Source organism: Semicossyphus pulcher, unplaced genomic scaffold, assembly GCF_022749685.1.
Source record: "Semicossyphus pulcher isolate SPU_LCO1_2020_fin unplaced genomic scaffold, fSemPul1.0.p SCAF_21, whole genome shotgun sequence".
NCBI lineage: Eukaryota > Metazoa > Chordata > Actinopteri > Labriformes > Labridae > Semicossyphus > Semicossyphus pulcher.
The window spans coordinates 3268546-3279772 of NW_027211695.1; the positions used below are offsets into that span (position 1 = coordinate 3268546).

The 11227-nt window shown below is 42.7% G+C and overlaps 1 protein-coding gene across 4 annotated transcripts in view; it reads left to right on the plus strand.

Moving 5' to 3' along the window:
- Positions 1 to 10806, plus strand: part of LOC138600904 (RAS guanyl-releasing protein 2) — a 55437-nt gene extending 44631 nt beyond the window's left edge. For all 4 annotated transcript variants that reach the window (XM_069672443.1, XM_069672442.1, XM_069672445.1 and 1 more), the window contains exons 14-17: positions 1210 to 1246; positions 4863 to 5021; positions 7130 to 7192; positions 9260 to 10806. In XM_069672443.1, coding sequence (XP_069528544.1) covers positions 1210 to 1246; positions 4863 to 5021; positions 7130 to 7188 — 255 coding nt within the window. In that variant the 3' untranslated portion in view covers positions 7189 to 7192; positions 9260 to 10806. The remainder of the gene's footprint in view (positions 1 to 1209; positions 1247 to 4862; positions 5022 to 7129; positions 7193 to 9259) is intronic.
- The last annotated feature ends 421 nt before the right edge of the window (positions 10807 to 11227 follow it).

An 11227-nucleotide genomic window follows, 5' to 3' on the forward strand; every position in this document is an offset into this window, starting at 1 on the left:
GGCCCAATCCCACTCTCCACCCTAAAGCCTATAAGCGCTGAACTCTCACGGACTTTAATGGCGTCTAGCGTGCAGTGAGGGTTTGAGAACTGTATAAAAATCAGGAGTGGGAGACGCTATCATGGCATCACCCGTTGCCTGGAAACAAGATGCGCTATTAAATGTAATAAGAAAAAAAGCCGACCCCCGCAATTACTTGTGTGTCCTACATTACAGTGTTTACATATTTTAACAACCTATCAAAAGTGAGAAAGGCATTATTGTTAATCATTTGCGAATATTACGTATTTGCGGTTTCCGTCACCGTTGTTTACATTCATTACTTACGGTTCAAACTTTATTGAATACTACTTCAATGTACGAACATTTGTCTACATGTAGCTGGGGGCTGGACAATCACGTTGGTATACGTCACCAAGTTCGCTTTGAACTCTGGGTAAGTCCCACGGGAATATGCAGATATGCGGACTCACGGAAAGTCCGTAATTTGGTGTTGAAAAGTCTGCATCAGAGCCTTCACGCACTCGGTGTCTTTGGACTGTGGGAGGAAGCGGGAGAACCCGGAGGGAACCCACGCATGCACAGGGAGAACATGCAAACTCCACACAGAAAGGCCCGCTACGTCTGAGCAGGGATTTGAACCAGGAACATTTTAGCTGTGACAGCGCTAACAACAGCACCATGGCGCAGCCCCGCCATCGGTATCATTCAAATTAATTCATTCAGGCCTAGCGCTTTTCTAGTCTTTGCGACCACTCAAACAACACTTCGACAGGTGGACTGAGGGAGCTGGGGAACCTCCGACCTTCCGATTGTGCTTTCTTTGCGATAGGAAAGTTTCAGAATAAACAATTTTGCTGAAGTATTGAAAGCAGTGTTTTCACATTAGTAATACTCTCTGTAGTTGTGCCTTGTCAACAGTTTAGTTGCAAAAATCATGATACTTATCTAAAAAAGTCATGTCGAGAGTTTGCATACAAGTAAATCTTTCTAAATGCTACACATGTATCATTATGAGTCTTCTATTTGTTCATTTAGAAACCTGCAGCCCAGCATTTTCACTCCTACGACAGCGGGCCTTCTGTCTGCTCAAAACTGCTATTGCTGCATCGCCCTGATGATTTACATATTCCTCTTTCCAGAATAGAAATGACAACACATCCTAATTAACACCCAAACCTTCTGCCTTTTCTCTCCGTCTCTTTGTAGATCTGGGGCTTCTACAAGCAAGGCTACAAGTGTAAAGGTAAGAGGGCACTTTATTGAGATTTTACTGCTGCACAGATGTGTGGGGATCCAGCAAGAGGAATTACTCAGCCTTTTTGCACTATCGATTCCCAGACATCTCTCACACACGGCGTGTGCCGAAGTGCTGAGCAAATGTCATCAACACAGAAACCTTGGCAAATACATCACCCTCTTTTAATGGATGTCCACACAGAGCTCACTTCCCACTAACAGCTGGATAAGCTCCATCAGCGGAGACCACTCTTCACACAATGCACTATTATTTGCCTTTTCACGGCTCCCGCTAGACGTGTGTTTGAAGAAGCTGCTTCATTTCACATTTGTACATACGCACGGGGAACCTCCAACACCTCCATCCTCCTGGTCATTAGCTGTAAAAACACACACACACTCAGCTGGCTTCTTTCCCTCTGTGGATGTGCCGCTGGTGGTCTGCGCTGATGCTAAAAATTAAGTAGCGATAATCTGCAGACGTTCAGTGCACTAAATAACTTGCACTACACGTGTTTGCGTCCAGATGTCAAAAAATTCAAATATTGGAAATGATGCCAAATCTAAACGGCAAAAACATGCATCAGCTTCCATCTGCTGCAGTCTTTGGAGGAGTGATGGATTACAGCTCCGCTTTATGAATACGCAGGCAGGATTATATTGCTTTGGCAATTGCAACAAGTGACTTTCTATTGCAGTCTGTGTGTGTGAATGCCTGCATCTTTTGTTCAGTTATTTTGTTAGCTAAAGGTGAGTAAGTGATAATGCCTGAGGTGTGCATTATCAGGAATATGGTTTGGTATAAAGGCCTGAACTCAGCATCGGACTGTCTCTTCTGCAGAGTCTATTAATTCCCATTCTCGGATCCCATCGGCTACAGTCTGCCGAGGATAAAGCGATAAACGACTTCCTTTTCCGCATGCTGCATTGTTAACAGAAAAAAAACGGGTCTTCCATATGCCAAAATTTCAACATCATGATGCAGATTAGTAAAAAGTCAAAATGAAGCTTTGTCCGGTCTGTCCTTAAGAGGAGAAGAAAACTACTTTTAAAATGCTCGTTGGTTGAACGGAGGTCAGATCGTTCATTTCTGATGCATTCGAGGAAGTCGGGAAATCTGAACGCTGAGCGGCTTTCGTGACACAGCGTCAAGGGCATTAAAGTGAATTTTTTTTGTTTATAGAGATTAATAAGAAGACTGTTTTTTTCCTGCATACGCCGCAATGTTACTCAGACTACAAGCGTACGACAGACAGAAACCAGAACACTTCAAATCCACGTCGCTGCCTAAATAGAGATTAATTAATTCCTGATAATGGACTCCACAAAGTGCATACCGTGGTCTGGTTGAAAAATCAATTCTGATTGGCTGCAGGGTGTCAATTAATTTAAAGATTTAAAGCTAAAGAGAGAGAAACTGGGAGGAGAAGAGAGATTGCTCATCATTTGCCCCCGCTATCTGCTCCGTCTCAAGGTCCGAGTCACAAAGCAAATCGCACTGATGACATTCAAGCACAAAGCAGATCCGCGCTGTTTGCTCTTGTTTTGTGTCTGACTGTGGAGCTGTCAGCACCTCCACTCTCTGCTGAGATGGCCGTGCTCTCATGCATTTATTGAGCTCAATCCATGTGATGAGCAAGCAGACGAGGGAGCAGCTCTCAAACTCGACAGGTGTTTTACTAGTGTCACCGTCGGTAACGCAGCTTCCTTTCTTCAGTGAGCCCGCAGCTATTAGCGCCGACGTTTTTTGCAATGAGGTATATTCACACAGAGGGGCCAAATTTGCCCCGAATGTCTACTTAATGACTCGAGTAAACACCACCGGAGCACAGACACGCTGTTTGCTCTGCAGCACGCTTTGTGGTGCATTTAACCCTTTGCATGTGCTTTGAGAATTAGGTCTTTATGCCTTATTTGAAGAGGTTAAGTGGCCACAAAAAGCTGCACAATCCTTTTGATAGTTAGGCGCTGAGTGTAGTCCTTCAGTGCCTCTGAACACCACAGGATGGTGCCTGTAACACAAGCTGCCGTCTCACAACCCATTTGCTATTCAACTCTTTACTTTAGGTTGTGGCCGACCGCACACGTCGCTGATCGTTTGTGAAAATGTTGATGGTGATTCAGGGACAATGACACAGCTGGTTAGCTTGCTGGTCTTGTTGTTAAATATACAGTCAAAGCTAATTATGAGCGGAGCGGAGCGGACTTAAAATATCTCCCGCTGCAAAGTTGTTTTATTTACCGGAGCAGTGAACAACTCTAGAACCGTATGGCAAGGTAACGATCTTTTTCAAGTGCTAGTCAAACCCTCAGTCCTTCAGGGGAACAGAGAAACGGCTGTGTAACCTACATAAAGAGAGTAAAAGGATGTATTCATGTTCTCTTCAATTTCCAGCCGTCTTTTTCTTTACATCAGCTGCTTCCTCGCTCATTAAGGTTCATCTCAGGTTAGCAAGCGAGGGCTTTTTTTGAAAGCTTGCAAGTTATCATCAAACATTTGAGTTGCATAGCAACTAGAGTAATTAATGCTCCTTGGGGCCTTTGAGGTGCTTCTGAAGAGACAAAAGGAGTGAAAATGGAAGGGAGGTGAAGAGAAAGCACTCGTACCTACACACTCACAACCCCAAACACAACACTCTCTCCTCTCCTCTCTGGAGGAGTGTGTGCGTCTCAGACTGGGAGTGTGCGAGTGTTCCAGCTTGTTCCAGTGCATTAATGACACCACAGGAAGTCAATGAGAGAGCCCCACAGCCATCCGTCCCCATTACCATTGTTAGCCCGTACTCAGGGAGGTAGAGAGAGCGGCAGGGACATAATTGAAATGAATCACCCTCCGCAGTGCAGGAGCCGAGCGTGCTCAGAGCTCCGAATGCGAGTGTGTGTAGCTGGACGTGGATTCTGCAGCAGTAGACTTAGTGGATATTTTGAGTTAGATATGAGGCACAAATGAGAGTCGTATCGATCTTCTGCTCTTAACTCTCAGCTGGAAAACAAGTGTATTTTCCAAAAGGCAAAACTGTTCCCATTTCCTGTATTTAAGGAAAAACCCTCATTCATTTCCTTGGTGAGAGTTGATCAATACCACATTTATATTTGGTTGTTAAAGAGCCAGAGCCAAGCTAGTTCTTTCCACCTGTTTCCATGTCTTAATGCTAAGCTACACTATGCTAACCAGCTACATAAACATGAGTGGGGTATCTAGCTTCTTGTCTGACTTCTGTTCTTCTTGTGATGCCTTGCTCTATGACCCGTCGCCCCTCTCCTCTTAGACTCCGACTGGCTAACAGAGTTGTTGTCGGGCACAGTTGGCCTCACCACAGGTGTGTGCCAGTGTTCGTGTGTCTGCAAGGCACGTAGAAGCTCTTCCCTGTCCGCCTTAGAAGCTCTTCCCTTCACCCCCATGTTTCTGTGTGCGCCTGTTCCTCTGTCTGACCCTCTCCGCCCGTCTCCACCCCTCTCCCCATCCTCCCCTCGCTCCCGGCCTTCCTCTTTCTTCTTTCCGTCTCGCCTCCTCTCTCGCCAACGCTCCCTCCCTCTCCACCGGCCCCCTCGCCCTCTCCTCCTCTCCCGCCACCTCTCCTTACCGCCCTCCTTCTCCCTCCACATGGACGCTCCGGCGGCAGCCTGCGGGGTGAACTGCCACAAGGCCTGCAGGAGCCGCCTGGCTGTCGAGTGCCGGAAGAGGACCAAGAGCATCAGCCACGAGACGCCGCCGGCCCTCCAGGCCAGATCCTACAGCTTCCCTCCACCTGCCAACACCCCGCCCAGCCTGCAGAACACAGGTGAGTGCTGCTTTCTTTGTTTTCTTGGCATATTTTACTCCTTAAAAAGTAATAACTCACAGAAGCCTTCAGAGGTAAGTGAGAAAATAATGTGTTTACTTAAGAACAGGTGGAAAGAAGCTTTTCTTCTTTTTGGTTGTCATCTGTGGTACAGGTGGGGAAAACTGAGATCATTCTGAGAAACATGTTTTTCCGTCTATAAAAACTAGTAAGAAATAAGTTTTAGCAGTTGAGAAAAGTTCACCAAGCTCTCTTTGCTTAGTTTCTTTAATTTTCTTTTTTTTCCATCTGTGAAGACCTCAGAAAAAAAAGTTTGAATCGACTAATCAGATGAACTACAGAATAAATTACTTAATGGCTCTGACTGGTTAATTTCGGCATTCCGAGGTCTGTTATTTCTCCATAACAGATTGTTGCTATAAAGAGCAGACTGTTGCTAGGGATGCAGCTCTGATCCCACAATTGGGAGGACGAACTGTAATCATATCAATCCGCCGAAAGAAGTCCGGTAAATATGACGTCGCTCTGTTTACAGAGAGACAAAAACAGCAGAGAGAAAAACTGAAGGCTAGGACAGAAGATGGCACATGAAGTAAACATTAAACAGAACGCAGCACGGGATACGGCGGTGTTTAAAGACGGTGAACGGAAAAGAAAATGTCAACAGACTCCGACAGTGATGAGAGAAAACCTCCATCAGGTGCTGCTCTGATTCCTGCGATCCCGTTCACCTCGTCTAATTTCACCATTAGTGGAAATGTTTCCATGTAATGCGAGTAAAAACAGCTAGCTTAGCTCATTTTAAGAAGGCTAGAGTTAACCGTTGCTAAACGCAGCTCTCATGGTGAGTGACTATTTTTAAACGGAAATATGTTAATTTTTAAATCTAAAAAATAATTTCCAATATTTTGCGTCGAATAATTGATTCTGTAGTAAGCAGGATAATGTTGAATGAGCAGGTCGTTATTGCAGAATGGAACCCCAGCAGGGTGAGCAGACACGATAACATGCTCACTATACATTATCCCTAACATAAACACAATAAATATGAGTTCTTCATTCAAAAATGTGTCTTTTAATAAAATTTGGCTCCTACCGATACAATAGATCAATAAAAAATCCAGTATCAAGATTTCATCTGTTTAAAATCAACGACAGACAAAGAGCTGATATAAAAAACTAATCAAATGAAGTCCATCGTGCCTTCTCTTCAAATGCTCGCACATTACCGGCGTGCTCCCGTGATAAGCAAGGTCCGCTTAACAAATCCTGCAGGCGAACCTTTTCTTTGCAGCGTTGACGCGATGGTGTTGCATCGGCCGGCAACATTTTGCCATGTTTTGTTCACCTGTCAACTCTCAGTAAGGAACCAAGAAGGCTCACCATTTAACAACTCAGCTGTGGGAAACAATGTTGTGTCCGTGCACATCATGAAAAACATGCGATGACATAACCTACTAATTATCAACAATAACATTTTTCTGCAACTAGTTTTGCACACCTAATTTCAGCCAGGCTGAAGTGCACTTCATGTTCAGGAGCCAGAACATGATTTTTTCACCTGTTCTACAGTCATGAACACGAGATACAAAAAAAAGTAATTTGGATTTGGAGACTTTGACTCAGACGCCACACTACGAAAAAACACCCTCAAAATTGTGAGGTGCGAAACTCTGGCAGAAAAACATAATTTCCTTCTCCAGAACACTCCAACAAAGTCGTTCTCTCACTTCAACACCTCCACTTTTTGAAGGGTGCTTTTGTCTTCCAAACATACTGAGCACTGACATTTGGACGATATTCTCCAACAATAGAGAGTCATTTGCAATGGAAATGTGATTGGCCCACCACGGCGAAGGCCTGCGACTCAGAGAATCAGTGTTTTCATTAGACTTTCGCTAAAGCGGTGCCCTGCCGGGCTCAGGTTTTATCAGTGTGAATCTGTGTGATCAATGGGCTAGACAATGCAGCGAGGTGAAGGTATCGGCTTGGTAAACAGACGAAGGCGACACATTTCATTAGCTTAAGGCCGTGTTTGCATTTTGATGTGACAAACCAATCAATTTCATTAATCCGCTCTCATTTCTCACTTTCTCTCGCTGCATCAGTAATTGCTGAAGAGGACATCGAGTCAGTGGAGGAGGGAGTGTTTGATGTCCACCTATAACCAGGTACGAGAAGTGTTTACTTGTCTTTGTTCCTAATCAATTACCTTCAGTGATTTCAGGTTTCCTACCAAGACTTTCAAGCGAAGTTCATCCTTTACTTTAGACGGTAACAGTTTGGAAAGCATGAAACCCTTATCAGTAGATTCTACATTTTATAATGAAGCTACCTCCTTTATCTTAAGATGCTGTTGATAGAGGGTAAACACGTGGTGTTACTAGAAACATGACTCATTCCAGGGGTGTCTAGTTGCATAATGGTGTAAAAAGTAATCATGTTTTGTATGCAGTTAATATTTATCATTCAGTTGGTGAGCATGAACGGACTGGAGTGAAAAAAGCTTTCTTGTTAAGAGTTAGATGACAAGAACAATACCACTCTCACGTCTGTGCATTGGGCTGCACGGTGGTGATAAGCTGGGAGGTTCCTGGTTTGAATCTCCCCGTACATGCGTGGGTTAGGGCTGAACAATGAATCGAAAATGTATCGAAATGACAATACGGCCTTCTGCAATGTTCAAATCGCAGGAGGCGCAATATTTGTTAAAGGGGAAATGTGTGAAAATACCATTTTAATTTTAATATTGTGCTGCAGAGATCATACACAGATGTATCAAATATCTTTGTTTGGTACAGATCCCCACAAAAATCATTTTAAAATGTTTTTCAATGAAGTTGAGAATAATAATGTAACAATTACCCTTCCCTTTAATATCGAAAATCATATCGAAATTGCAATAAAAGTCAAAACAATCGCAATCAGATATCGTTTCAGAATCTTTCAGCCCTAGCTTGGGTTCCCTTCAGGTACTCCGGCTTCCTCCCACAGTCCAGAGACATGCTCGTTAGGTTCATTGGTGACCCTAAATTGCCCTTACTGGGATAGGCTCCAGCCCCCCCACAACCATGAATGGGATTAGCAGCATAGATAATGGATGGATGGATGGACATATGAAGCTGGAAAAAGCATTAGGTTAGCTTTGCCTAGCTTAAAGACGAGGAACAGGTAACACATTTCTTTAAAGTTCACTTACATACAAAATGTATCTTGACTTTTTTCACTCAAACAAAAACAAAACTATAAAAAAGAAAAACCATTGGAATATAACTGTGTCAACTATGGAAAGCTAAGCAAACCAGAGGCTGGCTTTAGCTTGACATTTACTGGCAGACATGAAATGTGGTATCAGTCGTCTTCTTCTTCATCTAATTCTTTGCAAGAAAGGAAATAAGCATTTTTCTAAAATGCCAACCTTTTCCTTTAAAATTGTAAAAGTGAAAGTGTAGCTGTAAACATCACCTGCTAACCTTTATTGAGTCATATCCCTTTAAAACACAACAGCTACTTACAACTTATTTTCACAGGTTTAATAAGAGCTGTGAACTGTATTCTTTACAAGCCTGCAGAGGTAAAATTAATCACTGTTTTACAAGACAAACACAGTGTTGGAGACGACTGAAAAATTCAACCTACTTTTTCATTTGTCATTCTTCACAGTCATCTTGCGCCCCCTGCAAATTATCTGTGACCACTGGGGGGGGTCTAGACCACCATGTTGGGAACAACTAATTTGATGATTTAGTATCTTTACATAATTATTTTTAAGGCCTTTGCGTAACTAAACTACAAAACTAAGATTGCAAGAGAGCCAAATCAGCAAACTATGATAAAAACAAAACAAAACTTTTAAACATTATGTGCCAGACAGCTGAAAGATCTTTCGGCTATATACGGGTACAAGCGTCCTTTATGAGACAATAAAGTCCACCTTAAGGCCCTACATTTCTGTTTATATTATAACAACTTGGTGCATATTGCTTATTGTCTGATCACTGCAAACCAACTGACACAGTGAATCTGGGGCTTTAGAGGCTCCCTTGGCTGATGCCGGTTTGTGATGCAGCCTCGCAAGGAAAAACTGCCATTACACATTTTTACGACAGTGTGATGTGTTTTCATGCAGATATTTGCCTCCAGCTCTCACTCACTGTATCACAATCCCTGCAGGATCCTCGAACTTAAGTGTGATTTTGATGACCAGGCCAGTGACAGTCTCTAGCTCTCTATTTTAGAGTCCCTCCCACGGTTGGTGTGTGCAAGAAGCCGAACGAGCGACTGTCGGGGGAACCAGACGCAGAATGTGCTACAGAATGTCAGTTTAACAGCCCTCAGCACTGAGGAGGAAAAAAGCACTGAACACAAACCAGGATACCTACATGCTGCCACACAGTGGAAACATACTGCAACAGCAAGTCCAGCCAATCACAGGAATGTGACGACCAATGTGAATGGAAAGTCTCTGTATGATTTCTGCGTAGAATTTAGCCTCCATGTCAACTAAGAGTGTTTCTCTTAAACTTCCAATGTATTCCAAAATAATCCATACAATTGTATTTTCTTGCTGGAATGTTTAAGTCTGTACGGTTTATTGTTTGAGCTCACTTTTCTGCGACGTGTAATAGCGGTCTTCTTTTTTCTGTACGACATAAAAAGGGGCCAAGAATGTAACCTGCCACCCAGACTAGGAGCTACCGTCTTCTTTATCTGAGACGCTTTTGATTGTTTATCATCTTTATTTGAAATACATTTCAACGGACCAAATAATGGGACCAATTTTGATGTCAGATAAAATATTTGTGGTGCTCGTCCGACGCTCAATGACAAAAGCAACCGACAAAAGAAACAGCTGGACGACTCTGCGGAGAGTTATAATAAAGATAGACCGAAACAATGTTCTATTTTTGTCATGTTTACCTGAATATTAGTAACCGTCCTATAGTTATTGCTGTTGTGATGTTTTCAGTATGCAGTACTGTCTTGTACCAGTGCACTGATAGATGATCTATCCTCTTGCAGTACTGTGAATGTAGCAGAAAACAGTGTAATGCTGCTGTCAGATGAAGAACTCATAATCCTCCGTAAATGTGTTGACAGCAGAGAGCAGGAAAGCGGTTATAACTTCCTGCTGCTTCGTTCAGATCAGTTTTTAAATAAGCTTTGAAGTTCAGTAAAAATATATACCAAAAAAAAAACCTCCCGGAACTGGAGTAATGAGGCTTTTTATTTGACAGCAGCAGCATAAATATTATATTATTTCCCTGAGAATCTGTTTTGATGCAAGTTATTAAGTATTTTGCTGTTTTCATCCTGCATGCTTTCCTCTTCAAAGCTCTATTCTCCGGCCAGACGATTCCGTCGCTGAGGATTCTTTCATTTTTTAAATGTAGCACGCCAAGTTATCATTTATTTAGGAAGCATCGTGTCTTGAAATTCCTGAGAGGGGAAACGTTTCTGTCGCTTTGTGCCTGTGGAGAGATGAATTTCCAGACTTCGAGTGCCATATTGTCAACTGCTGGTTTGTCATTGAATGAGACTCCTCGCATCGCTGGTATTTATTTTTCTGTATAAATAGCAAAATAGCTGCCGGTCCTTCTCTGTCACTCCCTGCCTGACGAAGGATGTTTGTTGTCATTCTGTGAATGAATCTTTCAGACTGATGTCATGCTAATCCTCGTGCTCCCAAGATGATTCCTCAGTATTAAAAGCAGCAGGCATCACTCTAATATGTGTTGAGAAATTTTGTGACTAACATGAATGAAAAAAAATACAAGATTTTGTCTTCAAACGGTGGTCATGCGTCCTCTTTTGTCCCCATGAATCCAAGGTGGATGTTTCTCTGCTCGAGCAGAGGAAGTATTCGGCTTTAGCAGCTACTTTGATCTAAAAATACACAGCCCTTCAAATGTTACACCAATTACTGATAAAAGCGGTAATCCCAGATGAAAGCTGGCAATTTTGCTGATTTTCATATTTTAACTTGAAGAATAAATGTGTAAGATTTGAAGAACTTTTGCAAATCTTAGGCTATTATATCCTACTCAAAACTTAATCTGAAAAATGCCCCTGTCAAATGAAAGTTAAAGACCAGCTCCAGTCATGTGGCATACAAAATGCTCTGCTTGAAATAGTAAATGTGTGTGATCTGCTTCTTCTGCAAAATACATTTAATTACCTTGTAAAAATCCTCTCTAGGCATCTCC